We start from the raw sequence: 17,676 nt of genomic DNA, 5'->3' as shown, positions 1-17,676 counted from the left end.
TAGTAGTATAATACTGGCAACTGGATTCTTCTCTTTTCGGTCTTCCACTATCTTAGCACCTTTTCTTAACCCTTCGGCAATATTAATGCCCCTTTTGCAACCAAAGAATTAACAGCTAGAAAAACCTGTTGCCGCCCAGAATCCACCCTCTGCCAATTCTCTCTCTGTAAATTCTATTGCCGCCAGAATTTTGCAAAACACCGTCATTTCCAATATTAAAGCATTACTCCAAATCTTTTCCAATATCTAAAAAAATGAACTGTAATTAAAAACTCTTCTTTTTCTATTTAACCCTAATTCTAGGAATTCCTCTATTATTCTTTCTGATTATCTCTAATTCTCTCTATAATAATAATAATAATAATAATAATAATAATAATAATAATAATAATAATGCTACAAGCTCATCAATATTGGAATACAAGAAATAAGAATCTATTTAGAGTTTTCCACTTGCGTTTGGTCTTTGTTATCTTCTCCAGATGAAGCTGCAAAATTACGCCTTTCCTCGGAACTGGCAGTGATAACTGGCATCCACAAATCAGCTGTATCACTTAAGAGAGACCTCACTTGTGGATCTTCAGCCATGGTTGATGATATCATCTCATCAACATCATCCAATTTTGCTGATAATTTATCCAACTCCCTAGCTATTTCCAACTATGTACACAAGAAGATGGTTAGAAGTTAAAAGAAGTTGAGGTCTCTGTAATAGTTAAGGAAGATTAAAATGGGCATTAAGCGTGTGTTTGGGTGCATGTAAGAAAAAAGATCTTCTATTAAAAGAAAAAGATGTTTTATCTTTTAGTATGATTTTGACAAATCTTTTAAAATAAAAGGAAAAATATTAGAAAAATAAAAATATAAAAAAATAATTTTTTTAGAAGTTATAATTTACTTTTTACTTTGGAAAAGTATTTGCTAATACACTCTTAAGTAAAATAAGAAGTATAGTGCTTCTTAAAAGGTGACCTGCTATTGCCTATTAGAGGTAAAATAGGTAATAAATAAAACAAGAAGTTATGGATTTAATTTTTTTTTGTTTTCCTTTCTATAAAAAACAATATATGCAGCCCAAGAAAAAATGGTTAACTTGGTAGTAAGTTACCCTTTTCAATCGCAAACATTCATAAAAAAACATAACAAAATGTAAAATTAAAAGTTCTCTAGTTAAAATCGAGTTCAATATTCTTTACTTAGTAAGGAATGTTTATTGTTTAAGGATGATCCTATATGTTGTACCCAAAAATAATTGATAGAATAAACTTTTAAATGAGATATCCAAATATCAAATTATTTTTACTTTTTCCAAAGATTTTTTTAAAAGAAAACATCACTTAAAAAAATCTTTTAAAAACCCTTCAAAACAAGCCCTAAGTTTCTAATTTATGATTCATTGGATTTTAACTAAACATATGAATAAATCAAGATAAGAGATTTAAGCATAAATGGATTAAGTTGATTCGTTATTTATGGACAAGAGTCACAAGACACATGACATTGTTTGATCTATGTAGTCAATCTTATCTAGTGAGATGAAGCTTTATTGTTGTATAAATAAATTAAGATAGTCATATTTGAAAAAAAAATGGCTTTAGTTAACGAGTATCCTAAAGCCGTTTGTAAAGGTTTCAAAACAAGGAAGGGGATTTCCATTCCCATTTTTATTTTCAGCATTTTGTGGATAACTACAGAGACCTAAACCAAAAAAGTTTTAATATAAGAACCAGAACAAAAATGACGGGTGCATATAGGGATCAAAATGTGGTTTTAAACCTAACAGAAAAACTGAGCCCTGTGCATTGAGTAAGGTTAAAACAAAACTACAAAGTGAAACTGAAAACTGAAATGTGAAAACTACCTCATTAAGCTGCTTGGTTGAATTTGAAGGAACTTTTGTAACCTCTAATCCAAGGGCTTCAATCTTGGAACGCAATTCAACTTCTTCTTGGTTTGTCAGAGTCTCCACCTACACAGTTTAACATCCAACACGGGTGATGATCAGTAAGGGATAGTGCTGTGGAAGTAGAACAGTAAAGTGGCATCCATATGCAATCATCTTCATTGCTTAAGAAAAATTAGTGTGTCTAATACAGTAACATTTTGAGTGATTCAACATTTTGCAATTTCTGAAAGTAGTGGCCAAAGCTAATCAGATGATGAATACTGCTAAACAATGCTCATCAAGTGTGAACAAGTAGCCAAATAATTTGCTACTTTACAAGAACAGCAGACGAGCATGTTTAATTAACCATGTGGATATTCTTCTTCATTGCAAAACATTGATACTTCCAAAAAATCTAAGCTTAGATCCACAACACAGGAAACACAGTTCACTATAGTCCAAAAAGTCAATTCAGACCACAATGGAGAAATCTATCACTAAATAGTTTCAAAGAAATCACGCTTTACTATTCTTTTATATCCTCTGCTACAGTATTATTGGATGAATGGATGTGCATATTTCATGTATTCCTTTCATCCTATTTTTGTCAAAACAGCAAATATAACTACAGATGAGCACAGCTCCATAAAAATGGTATGTGACCAGCAGTTAATACATGCCGCCCGAAACAATTTTCCAAAAGCAATTCATGGTGCACAATGAAAATCTATGAAGAGATTTCATGCTAGGTAGCTCTTTAAACACATCAAAACCTGTCAAGGTACTGCCTGTGTACATTACAAAGAGATAAGTTGTTTTATTCACCCAAACTCATGATCTTCAAGAACAAGGTGAGTACAAAGTGGCATGCAAATTCATGATTAGTTTCCTCTAGAACCAATTTATCTGCTGTCTTCAAGGACTTGCATAATCCACCAATAAAGTGGACGAGCAAACCGCATTTTCAGAATACTCCATTAACATTAAGAGTACAAAACAATTATCAGGAGACACAAAAGTAACCATGAAATTACATTGATAATAAGAGAATGAAGTAAAAAAGGGTGTTATCAACACTCTGGGACGCTGATCAGCCTAACTCTACAAAGGGTGTGGAAAAAACCTTGTAAGACAATAACCAAAAACTAAAACCTAAAACCTAAATTCAAAACAACAAGAACAGGGAATGCCTCTGTATCAAAATAAAATGAAATAAAATAACGTGCTAAACACGAATCCCCGCATTAACTCAAATTCCCATGTGAAAATAGCCAAATTTAGCCATTAAACCAGATTGAGAACAATTTTCATATTACATTTTTTTCTATTACATAACAGTGTATGATTGCAAAATTCTTATGTATTTTACAGTGCATGAAAGTTACTCTCTAGTATACTTGGCAAAACAAACGCAATTATCACAATTTACAAATCATGGTGTAAATACTAAAACCTCCCCAAGTAATGACCAAAAATCACATAACCTAGATAATCAAATCTCACATAATTGGAAAATTGAAAGTTAGTTCCCCATCAATCAAACAGAAAACCAACTCAAAACACAAACATCAGAACCAAGCAGTCTTCAGAATTATGACAAGCTTATAAAAAAAAACTAACAGCAAACCCGGCATGAGAACAGACAAATTAATAAATTGATGAAAGTTAGAAGATGGCAGGAGGAACCTCTTGGAGAAGATTGGATAGAAGCTCGAAGAACTGTGCATCTGGTTTCCGATCCTCGGCCATGGGAATCGGATTGCTTCCAGAAATCAAACCTCGTCAAAAACGCCTCGGTTAAATTTTATTGCTAACGAGGCGCGTGCGTGCACGTCGTAAACACTCTTTTTAAAAGGAATATATATATAAAATAATGTTATGTTATTAAATTAAAAAAATTAAATTGATGATTAAAAAAAAATATTGGCCAAGTTTTTGAAATTTTTTTATATATAAATTATTGTAATGTGAAATACAAAATATTTAATTATTTTAGTATTTCATTTGTTATAATAGCAGGACAAAACATCACTAATGTCTTATAGTAAAAATATCTTTTAATTATAAAAGATAAAATGCTACTAACATTTTGTAAAAAAATAATTTTTTATTATAAAAAGACAAAGTATTTGTTACGGTAGGTAACCGGAGATTAATGGGCTGGACGGTGCTGGTTGGTCCAAACGTATGAATGAGGAGGATTCCCGGTGGATCCGCAACTCGGTGCCCTCCGACTTGTGCGTGCGTGGAGGAATGGGGGGTGGTACCTGCAAAGACACTCCGATGCCTAAGTTAGCAAGGGCGTGAGCAGGTTTAGAGTGTATTGGGTCTTAGAGATACCTGAGGAGTGTCAGTGTATTTATAGTGGTGAACCAATAACCACCGTTGGAGTAGTGCCACTTTTCTAGGGTGTTAACCATCCCTTTATCTTAGGGAAGTTAAGATATGGCTCGTGGAAGTGGTTAGAGAGATTCTAGGGGCAGTTACCCATTCAAATGAGTGCTTATCTGCCATGTAATCCTCGTTCCCGACTTCCTTAGAGCAAGTCGTGGTGCAAACCGACTTTGTAGCGGTTGATTTGGTGTAGGGTGAGGCTCAACCCTTTGGGTTGGGCCTTCTTACTTGGATCTTGGGCCCTAGCGTTGGGCCAGGGTATGAACAGTGCCCCTACTCGAGCCCAATTTCTCTTTAAGATTTGGGTTCGAGTATTCTACTCGGGATTGTGGTCGACTTGTTGGAGGACCGACGTGATGGTTTAAAACCGACGTGACTTTTCGTGACCTTTTGGTTCTGACAGTTACGTCTAATCAAGCGTCGCGTCTGTTAGGGATGTGCGTAGGGATTGATGGCCTTGGTAACGGTGCACTCTCATTAATGACTGCTCCGCTTTTACCATCGTGTCCCTAACGTACTTATAAATACTTTCCCTCTCTTTCATTGTTTCGTTTCTGCGATTTTTCAAATTTTCCCCTTCATTCGTTCGTGCTGTGTTCTTGTATCTTCGAAGGCTTTTCGTTTCCTTCAACCCTCATTTTCGGATAAATGTTAGTTCTTTTTGTAACATGTTTTTCTATTTGCATGCCTTCATTTTGTAGATAGGTTGGTTTGTAGACTTCAGTTCCGTACTTCCTCCTTTAGAGACCGTGTTTTTTATTTTTCTTTTCTTTTTCCCTTGTAGGTTTTTTGCTACCTTTTTAAGAAAAAGAAATGGCTTCCGTAGATATCCTTTCTCAATGGGTTGATGTCACGGTCCTAGGGGAGGAACCCTCGGTCGATACTAAGTTTATCACCAACCTTCGCACTCACCACAGAATTTGTACTTCTGAGGATGACGAGCCGAAGTACGAATTGGTAGTCCCGGGTCCTGAAGACCGGGTTTGCTTTGGGAGGGTCAATGAGGCGGTCCCTCATTTTTTCTTTATGTATGAGTGCATGATCACCCGTTTGGGTGTTTTCCTTCCTTTTTCAAACTTTGAGATATCTGTTTTGCATCACTGCCGAGTTGCCCCTACCCAGCTTCACCCCAACTCTTGGGGTTTTTTGAAAATTTATCAATTTATTAGCCAGGCTTTGGAGTTCCTGACTTCTTTGAAGATTTTTTTCTATCTCTTCCATATGACCAAACCCTTCAGTGGGATAAACAATAAGCAACAATGGGTGTCTTTCCGAGCCATACAGGGTCGGAGAGTTTTTACCCTTTTTGACGAATCCTTTCATGACTTTAAAAATTATTTTTTCAAAGTTCAAGCCGTAGAGGGTCACCATCCCTTTTTTCTGGATGATAATTATTCTCCCCGATTTCCTTTATACTGGCTGGAGGCCTCCCCCTGCGAGAAATATGGTCTGGATGACCTGGATGAGGTAGAAGCAGCCATTGTGGGGTTCCTCCGAGAAGTGTGGGGGAGGGCCCCATACTTGGACACAAAAAAGTTTCTCCAGGGGTCTCCGACCTTTGTTCAGGCACAGCTAGGTAGCTTTTATTTGTTTGTTAGATTTCCGACTTGTCTGATCTATCTGTTATTGTCCTTTCAGAGATGGCAAAGGCAAACGCTCAGGAGTCTTACCAAAGGGTCCAGGAGGCTAAAGCAAGGTCTCGCGCCAGGACTGGTGGCGCCAGGGCGGTCATCTCTCATCCTCCTCCTCCTCGGAACGTTGGGACTCCCTCTCAGCCCATTGTGATTTCTTCTTCAACTTTCTCTCAGCCGCCCCCCTCTGCTCGACCTTCTCCTGAGCCAAAGAATAAGAAGCGCAAGACCTTAGAGTCTGGCTCTTCTGGTGAGGTGAAGGCGGATGCTCTTGCATTCGTCCGAAAGAACATCTATCCCCATGCTCGTATAAGCATGGATGATGCTTCTGTTCGGCGCCACCTTACCACTCTGGTTGAGGAGAGCCTTAAGACGGCGGGGGGTTTGTGGCAAACTCTTAGATATTTTTGAGAAGGCTCCTCTCAGCTCTTTAGGGATGACCTCGAGGGTCGAAGAGCTGGAAGGAAGGCTTCTCATATATCAAGAGCATGAGGGGAAGTTGAAGGAGGAAGTCGCCAAGCTGAGGGAGGAGAGAGATAACCTCCGGGAGAGGGAGAGGAAGTTGCAAGCCCAATGCAACATGGAGGTCGGTTTGAGGAAGACAGTACAGGATAGCTATCAAAGTTTGTTTAATGATCTTGTGTCTGTGAAAAATGATCTGCTGAATTCTCGGAAGGCATACGCCGAGTTGGAGGACTCTATTGCTGATGGCGCTGAGGAGGCTTGGAGGATCTTTAAGGAGCAGGTCGGAGTCATTGCTCCTGACTTGGACCTCTCTCCTTTAGATCCCGATAAGGTTGTCATCGATGGTGCCATTGTGGATCCCCCTGTCCCCGAGATTATTTCCGAGTCAGATTTGAAGACTCGGGGGAAAAGGATTATAAAGTCTCCTCCCCGCCCTAAGGACGCCCCGAGTTCCTCCACAGTTCCTTCGACTTCCTCTTCATCTCCTATGGATGCCTCTCTTCCCGGTCCTGGTGGTGCTCCTCCTGGCTCTGGTGATGGTGATCCGTCTACTCTCCTTCCTAAAAAATAATTTTATTGGCTATATGGGGGCCCGGCCTGTGGGTCCCCTCTTTTTAAACTCTTTATTTAATTTTGGTAGTGCGTGAACAATTTTTTGGCCTTTTAAGGCCGTAAACAAAACACTTTTTAATGCCCTTTTTTAATAAGGGTTTAAGTTAAAAAATAAATACCCTTTTTTGGATAAGGGTTTAAGTTACCTTATGCGTGCATGTTTCTCTGATTTCGAACTTCCCTTTGATCTTTTCTGGAAAAACCTTTTCTTTGGCTTTGTCTGCCTTTCTGAACCTTTTTATTTTAAGGATCTTTAGGACACCCTTTTAATCTTTTCTTAGGTTTTTTCCTACCTCTCTTTGGTTATTCCTAGTACTCAATTTCGTTTCATTGAGTTTTTATGACTTTAGGCTACTTTCGTGATTCATTTTTGTTTTACTCGGTTTCCCTTTCCGACTTATGAGTCGGGATATTTCCGAGTTTATCATGATCAACTTCTATAACCTCTTTACACCGACTTGTACCTCGTCGTTTTATCCTGACGACCATCTAGGTCGGTTCATGGGATTTTCACGTTTTGTCGAGCTTAAGTCGGCGCGTTTCGTCGAAAGAAAAAATAAAAAAGGAATTTGCAAGAGATATATATGAAAAAAGATCTTTTATTAATTGGGGAGGTACCTTATTGCTACTAAGGGTTTTTGACAATCTATTTCCCTTAGTCTCTACTATGATGCCTCGTTAAAAACCCTTCTCCAGAAAAAACCCTTTGGTTTTGGAAAAAAAATCATGAAGTTGGGAAAAGAGTACATCAGGGAGTAGAGTTCGCTTTTAGCTATAGTACCTTTTCATATTACAAGCATGCCACGACCTTGGTAACTCGGTGCCGTCCAAGTCGGTCACTTTATAATAGCCTTTTCCTAAGACCTCATTGATTTTGTATGGTCCTTTCCAGTTTGCAGCGAGCTTTCCTTCTCCTGATTTGTTGACTCCAATGTCGTTTCTGATCAAGACTAAATCACTTGGGGTGAATGCTCTTCGAATGACTTTCTTGTTGTATCTTGTAGTCATCCTTTGTTTCAACGCTGCTTCTCTTATCTGGGCTTCTTCTCGGACCTCGGGGAGCAAGTCGAGCTCCTCTTTATGCCCCTGTATATTTCCGATCTCGTCATGGAGAATCACTCTTGGGCTTTGTTCGTTGACTTCTATTGGGATCATGGCTTCTACGCCATAGACTAGTCGGAAGGGTGTTTCTCCAATGGCGGATTGGGGGGTTGTCCTGTAAGCCCATAGCACTTGTGGGAGCTCTTCGGCCCAGGCTCCTTTTGTATCTTGTAATCTTTTCTTTAGCCCTGCCAGTATGACTTTGTTGGCTGCCTCGGCTTGCCCATTGGCTTGCGGGTGCTCCACCGAGGTGAACTGGTGTTTGATTTTCATACTGGCTACTAGGCTTCTAAAGGTAGAGTCGGTGAACTGAGTTCCATTATCTGTAGTGATGGAATAAGGTATCCCATACCTTGTGATGATATTTTTGTAGAGGAAACTCTGACTTCTTTGTGCGGTGATGGTGGCCAATGGTTCTGCTTCTATCTACTTTGTGAAATAATCTATTCCCACAATCAGGTATCTAACTTGTCCTGGCGCTTGGGGAAAAGGACCTAACAAATCCATTCCCCATTTTGCAAAAGACCATGGAGAAGTGATACTGATTAGCTCCTCCGGGGGAGCCACATGGAAATTTGCATGCATCTGGCATGGTTGGCACTTTTTCACAAATTCCGTGGCATTTTTCTGTAAGGTCGGCCAGTAGAATCCAGCTCGGATTACTTTCCTGGCTAGTGACTTTGCTCCGAGATGATTTCCGCAGATCCCACTGTGGACTTCTTTCAACACTTCGGTGGTTTTTGAAGTCGGTACACACTTTAATAATGGTGTTGATATCCCCCTTCTGTAGAGGATATTTCTCACCAAAGTGTAATGTTGCGCTTCCTTTCGGATCTTCTTGGCCTCTTTCTCCTCCTTGGGGAGGATGTCGAATTTTATGTATTCGACCAAGGGGCTCATCCAACCGAGGTTTAATCCGACTACCTCAAGGACCTCCTCTTGTTTGTCTTTTTCTTTTACTACGGAGGGTTTCTGGAGAGTTTCCTGGATCAGGCTTCTGTTATTCCCTCCTGGCTTGGTACTTGCCAACTTGGATAGGGCGTCTGCTCTGCTATTTAGATCCCGAGTTATGTGTTTGACCTCGGTTTCTGCAAAGCGCCCAAGATGTTCCAGAGTTTTTTCTAAGTACCTTTTCATATTTGGGTCCTTTGCCTGATACTCTCCTCTTATCTGGGAGGTTACTACTTGCCAATCGCTGTATATCATCACTTTTGTAGCACCGACTTCTTCCGCCAGCTTCAATCCAGCAATCAAGGCTTCATACTCTGCCTGATTATTTGAAGCTGAGAATTCAAATTTGAGGGAAACCTCTATTTGGGTCCCTCTTTCGTCCACCAATATTATGCCTGCACCGCTTCCTATTTTGTTTGAGGATCCATCTACATAAAGTTCCCATGTAGTTGGTTTTTCCTCTTGGTCTCCCGCGTATTCCGCAATGAAGTCGGTGAGGCACTGGGCTTTGATCGCTGTCCGAGTTTCATACTTCAAGTCGAATTCGGAGAGCTCTATTGCCCATTGAACCATTCTCCCTGCAACATCCGTCTTTTGGAGGATTTGCTTCATGGGTTGGTTTGTGCGGATTCTTATTGTGTGAGCTTGAAAGTAAGGCCGTAGTCTTCGTGAGGCTACTACTAAGGAGTAGGCAAACTTCTCTAGTTTGTGGTACCTTAGCTCAGGGCCTTGTAGGACTTTACTGATGAAATATACTGGGTGCTGTTCGACCTCGTCTTCTCTTATTAGGGCCGACGAGACTGCCTTGTCTGTAGGGGTGGCAAAATGGGTCGAGCCCGTCGGGCCGATCCGTTAAACCCGCTAAAAAAGGCGGGTCGGGCTAGGATTTGGAGCCCGCCAAAATACAAAAACCCGCCAAACCCGCACCGCCAAATTGGCGGGTTTTGGCGGGGCGGGGCGGGCCGGTCCGCCGGGCCGAAGATTTTGTTTTTCTTTTTTTTTATTAAATAAAAGAGTGATGACTATTATAAAATTAATAATTATAGAATTTTTAAACACTTTTTTTCATTTTTTGTTTTTATTCTTCTTTAGTTATTAACTTTATTTATTTTATTTTACAATTTCGTATATATACTCAAATTATGTGACTTATTTTTTAAAATAAAGATGATTCTATTGACAAATATTATTTTAAACAATTTTATTGAAGTTAAAAATTAAAAAAAATAGTAAAAAAATTATATTATAATTTGACTATTTTTTATTTGTATTTGATTTTTTAATTATTATTTTTTGGTTAATTTTAATAAATTTTATTTTTCAAAAAAAAAAGAAGCGGGCTAGCCCGCCAACCCACCAATCCGCCATAAAGCAGGGCGGGCTAGCATTTTGAACCCATTTTAGTTGGCGGGGCGGGCCGGTCCGCCCCATTTATAGGGCGGGCTTAGGCGGGGCGGGGCGGGGCGGGGCGGGCCGGCCCGCTTTGCCACCCCTGCTTGTCTGCTACAGATAAGTATAGGACGAGGTCTTCCCCAGCTATTGGTCGGGTCAAAATAGGAGGTTGGCTTAAGAATCTTTTGAACTCCTGGAACGCCTCCTCGCATTCAGGAGTCCATTCAAACTGACATCCCTTTCTCAATAAGGAGAACAGTGGGAGGGATTTTAGTGCCGATCCTGCCAAAAATCTGGAAAGGGCTGCAAGTCGGCCATTCAGCTGCTGGACCTCTCTTAAACAAGTCGGGCTTTTCATCTCCAGGATAGCTCTACACTTGTCGGGATTAGCTTCAATCCCTCTTTGTGTTAGCATAAACCCTAGGAATTTTCCTGCCTCTACTGTGAAGGCACACTTTGAGGGATTTAGTCTCATCCTGTGTAGCCTTATGGTGTTGAAGACTTGTGAGAGGTCTGCCAAGAGATTGACTTCTTTCTTGGTCTTTACCAGCATGTCGTCGACGTACACTTCCATTAAGCTTCCAAGGTGAGAGGCAAACACCTTATTCATCAGCCTCTGGTATGTGGCCCCTGCATTTTTCAATCCGAATGGCATGACCACGTAGCAAAAATTAGCTCTGGACGTGATGAATGATGTTTTCTCCTGGTCTGGCTCATACATTGGGATTTGGTTATACCTCGAGTAGGCGTCCATGAACGACAAGTATTGATACCCCGAGCTGGAGTCCACTAGGGTGTCAATACTTGGCAGTGGATAAGGGTCCTTCGGACATGCCTTATTTAAGTCGGTGTAATCGACACACATTCTCCATTTGCCATTTTGTTTTTTGACTAGCACTACATTGGCTAGCCATGTTGGGTACTTGACTTCTCTAATGAAGTCGGCTTCTAGGAGCGCTTGTACTTGCTCCTCTACTATTAGGGCTCGCTCGGGGCCGAGCTTGCGTCTTCTTTGTTGTACAGGTCGGGACCCCGGGTAAACCGAGAGCTTATGGGACATGAGCTCGGGGTCTATCCCAGGCATGTCGAAGGCCTTCCAGGCGAAGAGATCGGAGTTATCTCTTAGGAGCTTAGTCAACCCTTGTTTTAGGGTTTCCCCTAGGTTGGCCCCTATGTGAGTATTTTTTCCATCCTCTTCGCCGACCTGTATCTCCTCGGTTTTTCCTCCCGGTTGTGGACGCAGCTCCTCTCTAGCCCTTGCGCCTCCGAGCTCTACTGTGTGAACTTCTCGGCTTTTTCCTCTCAGGTTTAGGCTTTCATTGTAGCATTTTCTTGCCAATTTCTGATCTCCCCTTACCGTTGCTATCCCTGCTGAAGTCGGGAATTTCATACAAAGGTGAGGAGTGGATACCACCGCTCCGAGTCAATTAAGGGTAGCTCTGCCAATTAAAGCATTATATGCTGACCCTACATCGATGACTATGAAGTCTATGCTCAGAGTTTTTGATTTTTCCCCTTTTCCAAAAGTGGTGTGGAGGGGCAAAAATCCTAGTGGCTTTATTGGCGTGTCGCCTAGTCCATATAAGGTGTCGGGGTAGGCTCTTAATTCTTTCTCATCCAACCCTAGTTTGTCGAAAGTGGGCTTAAAAAGGATGTCCGCTGAGCTTTCTTGGTCTACTAGGGTTCTGTGGAGATGAGCATTTGCTAGGATCATAGTTATTACCACTGGATCATCATGTCCAGGGATTATTCCTTGCCCATCTTCTTTTGTGAATGAAATGGTAGGGAGGTCGGATGAATCTCCTCCGACCTGGTAGATTCTCTTGAGATGTCTTTTGCGAGAGGATTTGGTGAGTCCCCCTCCCGCGAACCCTCCTGAGATCATGTGGATTTGTCTCTCCGGAGTCTGCGGTGGTGGGTCTCTTCTATCCATATCATCTCGCTTTCTCTTCCCATGACTGTCCGACCTTTCTATGAGATATCTGTCGAGCCGACCTTTCCTAGCCAGCTTTTCTATCACATTTTTAAGGTCGTAGCAGTCGTTTGTGGAGTGACCATATATTTTATGGTACTCACAGTAGTCGCTGCGGCTCCCCCCTTTTTTATTTTTAATGGGTCTAGGGGGTGGCAGCCTTTCAGTATTACAAATTTCTCTGTATACATCCACCATGGAGACCTTTAGGGGAGTATAAGAGTGATATTTCCTTGGTCTATCGAGACCGAGTTCTTCCTTCTTTTTGGTTTTCCTCTCTCTCTCTTTTGTTGAGGGAGGGTGCCCAGGTCGCCAACTCAGGTCTCTTAACTTAGCATTTTTCTCCATGTTGATGTACTTTTCAGCTCTTTCCTGTACATCACTTAGAGAGATGGGATGTCTTTTGGATATGGACTGTGAGAAGGGACCTTCTCTGAGCCCATTGACTAACCCCATTATGACTGCCTCGGTGGGCAGGTCTTGAATCTCTAAACATGCTTTGTTGAACCTTTCCATATAGGCTCGTAAGGATTCTCCGACCTCCTGTTTTATTCCCAGGAGGCTTGGTGCATGTTTAACTTTGTCTTTCTGGATAGAGAACCTCATCAAGAATTTCCTTGAGAGGTCTTCAAAACTGGTAACCGACTTCAGGGGGAGCCTGTCGAACCACTTCATCGCTGCTTTTGACAAGGTTGTCGGAAAAGCTTTGCATCGCGTAGCATCAGAAGCGTCAGCCAGATACATCCGACTTTTAAAGTTGCTCAGATGATGCTTTGGATCAGTGGTTCCGTCGTAGAGGTCCATATCGGGGCTTCTAAAGTTTCTCGGAACTTTTGCCCTCATTATGTCCTCACTAAAAGGATCTTCCCCCCTAGGGGCGAATCTTTTCTACCGTCACGGGAGTTCCGACCTTTGAGGGAGGATTCTAACTTTAAGAGTTTTTCCTCTAACTCTTTTCGTCGATCCATCTCCTCTCTTAGGTGCTTTTCTATCTCCCTTTGTCGCTCCCGTTCCTGTTCTAGTTGTTCCAAACGACATTGGTGGACATGGACTAATCCCATAAGCTCAGTTGCGTGGGACTGTCCATCTTTCTCTGACTCACGGCCTTCAGAGGAATTCACCTTCGGGGTTTTGACTCCGGAGGTTCCTTCTTTGTGTTGATCATTGGTTTCCTGATGGAGGGTTAGGTCCGCGTCATTATTTCCGGTATCCAGATTCTCTTGTTCAGAATCTGTTTCCACATGACCCTCCTCAGGGGATCTGTCCGCCATCACTGGTTGATCTCTCGGGTCCCCGGCAACGGCGCCAATGCTACGGTGGGTAACCGGAGATTAATGGGCTGGACGGTGCTGGTTGGTCCAAACGTATGAATGAGGAGGATTCCCGGTGGATCCACAACTCGGTGCCCTCCGACTTGTGCGTGCGTGGAGGAATGGGGGGTGGTACCTGCAAAGACACTCCGATGCCTAAGTTAGCAAGGGCGTGAGCAGGTTTAGAGTGTATTGGGTCTTAGAGATACCTGAGGAGTGTCAGTGTATTTATAGTGGTGAACCAATAACCACCGTTGGAGTAGTGCCACTTTTCTAGGGTGTTAATCGTCCCTTTATCTTAGGGAAGTTAAGATATGGCTCGTGGAAGTGGTTAGAGAGATTCTAGGGGCAGTTACCCATTCAAATGAGTGCTTATCTGCCAGCTAATCCTCGTTCCCGACTTCCTTAGAGCAAGTCGTGGTGCAAACCGACTTTGTAGCGGTTGATTTGGTGCAGGGTGGGGCTCAATCCTTTGGGTTGGGCCTTCTTACTTGGATCCTGGGCCCTAGCGTTGGGCCAGGGTATGAACAATATTATTAACATTTGGTAAAGATTTACAACAGTGTATAATACATAATTTGAGTCAATTTTAAAAAGTTTATGCATAATAATCTAATATTAGAAAAAAACTTAAACTTTTTTTTTCTCTCCTTTTGATATATTTAACGGGGCTTAAAACTCAGGGAACTAAAAACTATATTTTAACTATACGGGGTAAAATAATCTCTCGGACATCATCATTAATAATCATTTTAAGAACACTAAAAGACAGATTCACAAAATGATACCTAAGTTTCTTTTTTGTACTTAGCCTTATTAAGCAATCAGCTATGCGGTTCTCTTCCTTGTATGTATGGTTGAAATTGAGTTGCCATTCCTTATTGATAAGGGAGTAAATTCTCTTTATTAGACTATTTGGATGTTTTTTTGCTCTGATTTTTACAACAAGAACTTCTATCATTATTTTGGAATCTAGTTCCATCATTGTCCTTTTAAATCCTAACTCCTACAACATTTTGAAACCATAATAAATTCTCCATAGTTCTGCTTGATAAGCATTACATGTCCCTAAATTTTCTATAAAACCTGCTATACATCATCCATTCTCATCTCTCACAACTCCACCGCATTCAGCTGGTCCAGGATTACCCGCTGACCTCCCAATTGAATTCATTTTACCCATCCTTGTGGAGGCCTATTCCATTTTATGTTCGCTTAAAATCTGGTTACGACTATGTTTAAGAGACTTTCTTTTTTGAAAGTTGTGTAAATCTCCTCAACATGGTGAGCTGTAAGCTGATGTAGACTTGGGGGGTTTACTCACTGTTGGGGTGAATACTTCTGTGTTTTTCATTTTCAGATCCACTAATATCCAATTATAAATCTATCCATCTAAGAGTCATTTAGTTTGTTGCTCAGTTCTGAGGTGAGGTTTCACCTTAGTCAAGTGTTGAAGGGAGCTCTGAAGAAGCTTTTAATTTTAAAGAGATGCATTAATCTTGTCTAGATCACTAGGCAACCACAAAGCGCATGTATAAAGGTTTCTTCTGTTCCAACATATCTATGACAACTAGGTAATGTTCCCATAATTCTTTGCTTTCTCTTTGTAGTTAGAAGTTTATTATGCAAAGTGAGTTACATGAAATATTTTATACGTTGAGATCCTTTTCAATTCTAAATTATTTTTTAAGTTGAGATCCTTTTCAATTCCAAATTATTTTTTAAGTTGAAATTATTTTTTAAGTTGCGTATTGATCATCTTCAGTGTTTGTGATGCTTTTGTATGCTGTTGCAATTCCATACTCTTTCTCTCTCTCTTCTAATGTTCTCAGGTACATCTTCAATCCATATAGTGTTAGGCCTAGTCGTAAGAGAGAAGATAAAAAAGGATAAAAAATATGAATTTGTTTGGAGCTTTTCTTATTTAAATAAAATAAAATAATTATTTATTCAATTAAGTAGATTTTTACCATTTTAAATATTTAGGTACGATTTTGTTGGCACAAAAAAAAATAAAATTGCAGATTACATTGATTGCATGGTTACTAACAGCAAAATCCAGAAAGATTAGAAAGCGCCTGATTACGCTTTTGCTACCTGCAAAATCATGGTGGTGGAGGCTATAAATAGCGCAACCGCGCACTTTTAGTTCTTCCTGAATTTCGCTGCCGGTAACTGCACAATCAATGTAATCGATGATTTCGCTTTTTGTGCCAGCGAAATCATACCTAAATGTTTAAAGGAAAAGTATAGGTAACTAACAAAGTTTTTGAACAATGGGTAAACAATGTGAATTAATAGGGTTAAAAGAGTAAATTTGATTAGTAGCATTAAATTAAGGTGTAGTGTATTTTCATTTGATTGGTGGTTGTTCATGTTGTTCAAAATTTTCATTGTTCCCCTAGCACTCTTCATGTTTAAAACGGTAAAATTTTAAAAATCTATTCAATTGATTACATAATTAATTTATTTTATTAAATAAAAATCCTTTGTTTCGATAATTTTTTTAATTAATTTTTAAATGATTTTTTGAAAAGATCTTTTAGAAAAATTAAGGTAATTTGATGTTCAAATATCTCATGTAAAAATATTTTTTAATTTATTAATTATATTTAGAAACAACCATGGTTCTAAAAATGGGATCGAGCTGGCCAGTCAGATAGGTCCAACCGTAAACCAGTAACAGCAACGGTTCGGTTAACCATGTGAAACTACTGAGCAAAAAATCAGTGGCGAACCACTAAACCAGCTGGTTGGCTCGGACCGAGAACTAGACAGTTTAAAGGAAACGATGCCGTTTTGAATCGCTGAATGTCTGAAATGAATCAAATCTCTCAAGCATGCCTCTCACTGCTCTTCCTCTCAGCTCTCACTCAAGCAGAAAAGACTTTCTTCTGCAATCCTAGCATCTCTTCGATCTACTACTATTGTCCGTCCGTGGAGCCACTACTCTTTTCCGTCCATCGAGCTACTACCACCGTTCGTCCATCAAGCCATTGCCCCCAAGTCTCCAATCCCTGCTTTCTTCTTTTGTGAGCTCAGCCCATCCATCGTCTTTAGCTGTTCACCATTATTTGGTCGACATCGTCTGTTGCGGTAATTGGTCTTTGAATCACCAATCTGTCAGCGTTGTCTTCAAAGGTCAGTGGCTCAGTGCTCACTTGTTCTTCACGTGTTCTTCATTTTTTTTGTTTTTATGCTCTGTTTCTATCTTTCGAAGGTCTGTAGTTGTGTTTTTAATTTTTGTTGAATGATTAGTGATTATTGAATAGCTCTTGTTGTGCTGTGTTGCTGTTTTGTGTGTTGTGATTTTAATTTACTAATTATTAATTTTGAAAGTCTTGATGACTGTCTTGATTTTAATTTAGATTGTGAATGTCTTGATTATTGATTTTAATTTAGATTGTGACTGCCTTAATGATTTATGCTATATATTTTGTTTCTTCTGCAAAAAAGGGTTGGAAAATGAAGGTGAAGATTATCCCAATACAACAAATCTACAGCACATTTTTGCAGATTTTGATGATTTATGATAAACTTTTATATTAGCATTTTGTATTTGGATATTTTTTTTTGTTATTTTACTTTTAATTTTGTACTTTTTCTAAAGATCTTAAGGCTTTGGTTGATGACATGAATGTAATACTTTAAATTTAGAAGATATTTCAAAGTTTATATTAGAGTATAATTATATTTTAGAGTATTTATTTATAATTTATTTATTATTTCATTATAAAATTATTTTTCTGGTTGGACCACAGTTGAACCAGTTGGACCAGTGACTAGAACGATTCGATGACTGGTCTGATTTTTCAGAACCTTAAGTACAACGATATAAAGATAGTTTTTGTCTATTTATTTTGTTAAAATATTTTTTAAGAAAAAATGGTTTTTTTAAATGATATAAATTGTAGCTTATAAATGATATTTTTATAATTTTTTTAGAATTTTTATTTTTATTAT

General features: G+C 39.7%; 1 protein-coding gene and 1 long non-coding RNA gene across 3 annotated transcripts; one reads left to right on the top strand and one right to left on the bottom strand.

Annotated features, from left to right (window-relative positions):
* Positions 1–352: 352 nt before the first annotated feature.
* On the bottom strand, positions 353–3,746 carry LOC112770637 (uncharacterized). Its single transcript, XM_025814962.3, has 3 exons — positions 3,572–3,746; positions 1,862–1,969; positions 353–660 (listed from the first exon to the last, which is right to left on the bottom strand). The coding sequence occupies exons 1-3, from the start codon at positions 3,632–3,634 to the stop codon at positions 436–438; spliced, it is 396 nt and encodes a 131-aa protein (XP_025670747.1). The 5' UTR covers positions 3,635–3,746; the 3' UTR covers positions 353–435.
* Positions 3,747–14,625: 10,879 nt separating this feature from the next.
* Positions 14,626–17,416, top strand: LOC140181718 (uncharacterized). 2 transcript variants are annotated; one of them, XR_011876813.1, is made up of 4 exons: positions 14,626–15,044; positions 15,133–15,287; positions 16,330–16,854; positions 17,170–17,416. It is a non-coding gene; the product is annotated as an uncharacterized lncRNA (long non-coding RNA). The 2 variants fall into 2 exon arrangements; XR_011876812.1 differs by lacking the exon at positions 14,626–15,044 and having other exon boundaries at positions 15,077–15,287.
* Positions 17,417–17,676: the final 260 nt, after the last annotated feature.

This window comes from Arachis hypogaea, chromosome 18, assembly GCF_003086295.3.
Source record: "Arachis hypogaea cultivar Tifrunner chromosome 18, arahy.Tifrunner.gnm2.J5K5, whole genome shotgun sequence".
Classification (NCBI taxonomy): domain Eukaryota; kingdom Viridiplantae; phylum Streptophyta; class Magnoliopsida; order Fabales; family Fabaceae; genus Arachis; species Arachis hypogaea.
This window is presented reverse-complemented; position numbering and strand designations above follow the sequence as displayed.